General features: G+C 46.9%; 1 protein-coding gene across 1 annotated transcript in view; it reads right to left on the bottom strand.

The window, feature by feature from the left end:
- clybl (citrate lyase beta like) overlaps window positions 1-6,000 on the bottom strand; it is a gene marked incomplete at both ends in the record, with an annotated part of 191,115 nt that overhangs the window by 10,213 nt on the left and 174,902 nt on the right. Inside the window, one exon of the mRNA XM_084311474.1 lies at window positions 2,042-2,230. Coding sequence (XP_084167600.1) covers window positions 2,042-2,230 — 189 coding nt within the window. The remainder of the gene's footprint in view (window positions 1-2,041; window positions 2,231-6,000) is intronic.

The following is a 6,000-nucleotide window of genomic DNA, read 5'->3' as shown; positions in this document are numbered from 1 at the left end:
ACTGGTCAGCAGGAAATAGATGTGTTCTAATTAAAACCACTAGTTAAAAACTTCCTGCTTCTGGTCCCAATACCCTGTGTGTGTGTGTGTGTGTGGTGTGTGTGTGTGTGTGTGTGTGTGTGTGTGTGTGTGTGTGTGTGTGTGTGTGTGTGTGTGTGTGTGTGTGCGTGTGTGTGTGTGTGTGTGTGAATGAAAAATAGAAGGGAAAAGCCAGACCGGACAGACCCCCATCCCTCTCTCACTCTTTTTTCCTCTCTTTCACTCTCCTCCATTGCCTCCTATTCCTGTCTGGAGCAAAGGGAGAGAAAGAGAGGGTGGAAGACTGACGGATAGAAACAGACAGACACAGGGAGACAGACACAGACGGAACCAGACATGCAGACAGACTGACGGATGGAGACAGACACGAGGAGACAGACACAGACGGAACCAGACATGCAGACAGACAGACAGAGAGACAGACAGACAGAGACAGACAGACAGAGACAGACAGACAGCAGTACAGCCCCTCCTGCTATGTGTTGCATATGGAGCTGATCAGAAGTGGCTGCTTTAATGATGTCACTGTCTCCTGACCTGTGGGCGCTGACATCCGCACAGCGCCTCTTTATAGAGAGCCAGAGGGACAGCTGGACACCTCTCTTAACTAGGGCACAGGCCACTTAGCAGGGACAAATTGCATATACTCATTTTTGTTAGAAAAACTAACATCGACATTTCTGATGGACAATCATTTCACGTCGGTAAACCATTCGATACAAACGGACATCCCTAACTCAACAAAACACGAGGTGATCCAAACAGGAAGGGTCAGGGGCCCAAAGCCCTCTTTTCCGATCTTGAGTGTTCGGTCGGTAATCTTTGCCCATATACGCATGACCTTTCAAACCGGCTCCCTTCCGCAACGGGAGTCATTTGAGCGCACAACACGTTTACACAACTCAAACACGCCATGTCATGTATAACACAGAGAGACGCGCGTTTCACTTTTGCCTTGTGCGGTCCCGCTGAAGGGCACCAGAAGTGCCTTCAACGGCTATGCAACAAGAGCGGTCGGTTCGGAACTACCGTTGGCTCAGATAAGCGCTCTGGTCGAACCGCAAACGTGACGCGTTTCTCACTCGTCTCTGATTTCCCAGAGAGTGTTCTACGTCACCGTTGCCTCAGAGACCTATCAAACTTCTGAGGCGCATCTGAAGAGATGTCATCTGTTTCTTGAGCCGGAGCCAAGAACAACACTCCGCCTCACCCCGGGTCCTGCCACAGGGATCGATTCCCACTTTTTACTGGGAAATGGAAAAGTTTGTTATTATTGCTTTGAGGATTCCTGCGGTTTCCTCTTACTTCATGGGATTGTGTATGAGCACCCCTGTGCTCTTTTTAAAGACACCGGGAGAAGGGAAGAATGTTGTGATTATTCTATATAATAATATATGGATGCATGATGCGTTACAGTCGGCTTGGTTTTCCTCGGGGAGCTGGTTGAGTGTGCGTCTTGTACGGCAGGTTTGGCTAATGAGATCAAGAGATATCGATGGCTCCATTTAGTCTAGTTTAGCCTTCAAAAGACTAAAGGCATAGATCCGCCTCAACGTCTGCCGTCGTTGATATTTCGCGCGTGGGAGCTAGAGATACTTAGTTACATACATTAGTTCTACTACACCAGTACACCGCCAAAACCACTAGGTGGCTGTGCTGCGTTGTGTTGTACAAATGGCTATATTTTCGGACTTCCTGTGCCAGTATTTCTACGGTTTGGTCCATGTTGATAATGTTGTTAATCATGATCAATAATGAGACGCTCTGACAAAGCTCCCGGGGATGCTAAACGGTAAATACGGATGTACGTCAGGCCGCTGTCCACGTCAGCTCGCATCGATTTGATGCACAGTTACATTTTAGGCCAGCCGCATGTAGGTGTCGCCCGGTAGGCTTGCGGGAGCGCGGCAGGCTCGCCGCAACCTTTGCAATCCACTTTCACGTCTTTGAGTATAAATGAGGTGTTTCGGTCCCAAATAGTACCTAACCTCCAAGGCCTTACCCACTGGACTTCCTGTGTGTCTTCCACTTTGGGTAGCATGAGAGCAGGAGGGAGAACCTCTGCCTGGAGAATGACCTGCAGGTCATCCTCTGCGAGGCCGCTGGACACAGAGTTGATCCTCACACACTTCTCTGTCCGGCCCAGGTCCAGCTCCAACAGCATCCGAGGGATGGTCTCCCTCGCCTTCGTCTGCAAGCACAAGACAAAGTGGGATTCAGTGGGATCCTCCTCGGTCTGACCACGAGCCGCTGTCGTTGATAAAGCCGCTCGGAGATATCTACAAAGACGGGAGTGAATTCGAGAGTGAATTATATAGATTTGATGTTGTGAAAAGGGGACTTGCTATTGTCAGGACACAGGGAACCTGTCGATGAGAACGCACAAACATACACGGATACAAAAATGAAAAATAAGAAAATTATAACGAAAAGGCCCCAAAACGGCTAGTATCCATTTTCAGGACAACTCAACACATACAAAAGATGCTCAGGGATAAAAATCAATTCTATTCTGGCAAATAAATTGATTGATTTACTTGCTGTATTGGACAAGACATAATACAATACAAATGCAATTGGTGACTGACATGCACCATTGTGAAAATGGGGAAGATGGACTTTCAAGGAAAAGGAGGAATAGAAATGACGGCCATTAAATGTTATGATGAACACAACAATCACGGAGCGGAGGCGAGCGATGCTGAAGCTGTGAAAGTGGGCCATCCATTTTCAGAATAAACGCAACGCGGAGTGAAGATGAGAGAAATCCCAACAACCCTTCTCCCCTCAGCACGAGGAAAGAGATTGCCTTGTAACATGGCACACATCCGAATCTCTCTCTCTCTCTCTCTCTCTCTCTCTCTCTCTCTCTCTCTCTCTCTCTCTCTCTCTCTCTCTCTCTCTCTCTCTCTCTCTCTCTCTCTCTCTCGCCTTGGTCCGTTCATGTGCACCACAACGCAATAAAACAGAACGTGCACACGCACACACACACTCCCCATTCCCTCTCCACTACAAACAGCAGCATTGTGTAGGGGAGAGCAGGAAGAGAAGGATGAGGAGGAGAGAAAATCAAAGAGAAGCCCACAGTCCCAGCACCTATCAGTAACACAGTAGCACACGAAGGCAGATTCAAACCAGATGCTGCATGGGCTAGAGGGACGGAGAAAGAGAGAGAGAGAGAGAGAGAGAGAGAGAGAGAGAGAGAGAGAGAGAGAGAGAGAGAGAGAGAGAGAGAGAGAGAGAGAGAGAGAGAGAGAGAGAGAGATGGGAGAGTAGAACAGGCCACCTCTGAAAAGGAGGAGGAGAGTTGCACTTTGGAAGGGAAGACATGTGTTCCGAGTTAAGCAGCATGAGGAAATGGTAGCTTAGGAGTTGTCAGGTCAGATCAGAGGTTGTGAAGTGAATGAGTGAGCAAGGGAGTAAGCAAGGGAGTAAACAAGGGAGTAAGCGAGTGAACGAGTGAGTTAATAAGTAAGTGAGTGAGTGAGTGAGTGGTGAGTGAGTTTTCTTTTAACCGCAACCTATCAAAGATTCCTCAAAAGATGGGATACTGATCTTTTCCTTTAACATGATATGAAATAAATAAATCATGCATTGATAGACAGTAATAAGTATAGCATGTTTTGCTAGTAGAATATGGACCAGAAAGCGTCCATATTCTTCATAGTCTTAATGCGACCAAGTGATACACATATACCAACCTGGACATGAGACAGGACAGAGTCTGAGGAAGGAGTGGCCACACCTCATCTCTTCTGTACAGTACAGTGTGACTCTGTGATTGGGTGTTGTACAGTGTGCCTCTGTGGTTGGGTGTTGTACAGTGTGACTCTGTGATTGGGTGTTGTACAGTGTGCCTCTGTGATTGGGTGTTGTACAGTATGACTCTGTGATTGGGTGTTGTACAGTATAACTCTGTGATTGGGTGTTGTACAGTATAACTGTGTGATTGGGTGTTGTACAGTATGACTCTGTGATTGGGTGTTGTACAGTATAACTCTGTGATTGGGTGTTGTACAGTATAACTGTGTGATTGGGTGTTGTACAGTGTGACTCTGTGATTGGGTGTTGTACAGTGTGACTCTGTGGTTGGGTGTTGTACAGTATGACTCTGTGATTGGGTGTTGTACAGTGTAACTCTGTGGTTGGGTGTTGTACAGTATAACTCTGTGATTGGGTGTTGTACAGTATAACTCTGGTTGGGTGTTGTACAGTGTGACTCTGTGGTTGGGTGTTGTACAGTGTGCCTCTGTGATTGGGTGTTGTACAGTGTGCCTCTGTGATTGGGTGTTGTACAGTATGACTCTGTGGTTGTGTGTTGTACAGTGTGAGTCTGTGATTGGGTGTTGTACAGTGTGACTCTGTGATTGGGTGTTGTACAGTGTGACTCTGTGGTTGGGTGTTGTACAGTATAACTCTGGTTGGGTGTTGTACAGTGTGACTCTGTGATTGGGTGTTGTACAGTGTGACTCTGTGATTGGGTGTTATACAGTGTGACTCTGGTTGGGTGTTGTACAGTGTGACTGTGATTGGGCGTTGTACAGTATAACTCTGTGATTGGGTGTTGTTCAGTGTGACTGATTGGGTGTTATACAGTGTGACTCTGTGATTGGGTGTTTTACAGTGTGACTGATTGGGTGTTGTACAGTGTAACTCTCTGGTTGGGCGTTGTACAGTGTGACTGATTGGGTGTTGTACAGTGTAACTCTCTGGTTGGGCGTTGTACAGTATAACTCTGGTTGGGTGTTGTACAGTATAACTCTGGTTGGGTGTTGTACAGTATAACTCTGGTTGGGTGTTGTACAGTGTGACTCTGGTTGGGTGTTGTACAGTGTGACTCTGTGGTTGGGTGTTGTACAGTATAACTCTGGTTGGGTGTTGTACAGTGTGACTCTGGTTGGGTGTTGTACAGTGTGACTCTGGTTGGGTGTTGTACAGTATAACTCTGGTTGGGTGTTGTACAGTGTGACTCTGTGGTTGGGTGTTGTACAGTATAACTCTGGTTGGGTGTTGTACAGTGTGACACTGGTTGGGTGTTGTACAGTGTGACTCTGTGGTTGGGTGTTGTACAGTGTGACTCTGGTTGGGTGTTGTACAGTGTGACTCTGGTTGGGTGTTGTACAGTGTGACTCTGGTTGGGTGTTGTGCAGTATAACTCTGGTTGGGTGTTGTACAGTGTGACTCTGTGGTTGGGTGTTGTACAGTGTGACTCTGGTTGGGTGTTGTACAGTGTGACTCTGGTTGGGTGTTGTACAGTATAACTCTGGTTGGGTGTTGTGCAGTATAACTCTGGTTGGGTGTTGTACAGTGTGACTCTGTGGTTGGGTGTTGTACAGTGTGACTGTGGTTGGGTGTTGTACAGTATAACTCTGGTTGGTACAGTGTAGTGTTGTAAAAAAAATCGAAATATCGATACATATCGATACTGAATATTTAAAACGGTTTCGATACTCATTTCCCGAAATACCGATACTTTCTGCAGTATCGATACCAGCTGGCTTGCTCGCAGTGTTCTACCGCAAGTTGTTGACAGACACACACACTGCTGCTGCAGAGCACGCTTGCCCCACCTCCTCCTCCGCAGCCCTCCCCCTCGCAGACCTGTCTTCAGTTTGTAAACAAAAGATTTTATCTCCGAATATGGCTAGTGCAGAGCCTCCGCAACTTGTGCTTGTGGATAAAGAAAACAGCAGAAGTGCTGTTTGGAAGTACTTCGGGTTTGAAGTAAACGACGAAGGAAAAGCTAAAGCGTTGTTACAGAGCAGTGCCAAAGATACAGCTATTAGCTAACGTTAGCTTATGCTAGCTAGCTGGCCACCTTTATAATTACTTCATGGAAACGGAGTAACGTCAAGTCAAGTTCATACTAACTACACTAGTACACGTATGAACTCGACATAACGTTACCCCGTTTCTGGAAAAGCTAAAGATGCCACGATGCCCATTTGCAAGCGTTGTTAC

This window comes from Notolepis coatsorum (genome assembly GCF_963971535.1).
Source record: "Notolepis coatsorum genome assembly, chromosome: 3".
Taxonomy (NCBI): domain Eukaryota; kingdom Metazoa; phylum Chordata; class Actinopteri; order Aulopiformes; family Paralepididae; genus Notolepis; species Notolepis coatsorum.
The sequence above is the reverse complement of the archived record's forward strand: the minus strand, read 5'-3'. Positions and strand labels throughout refer to the sequence as shown.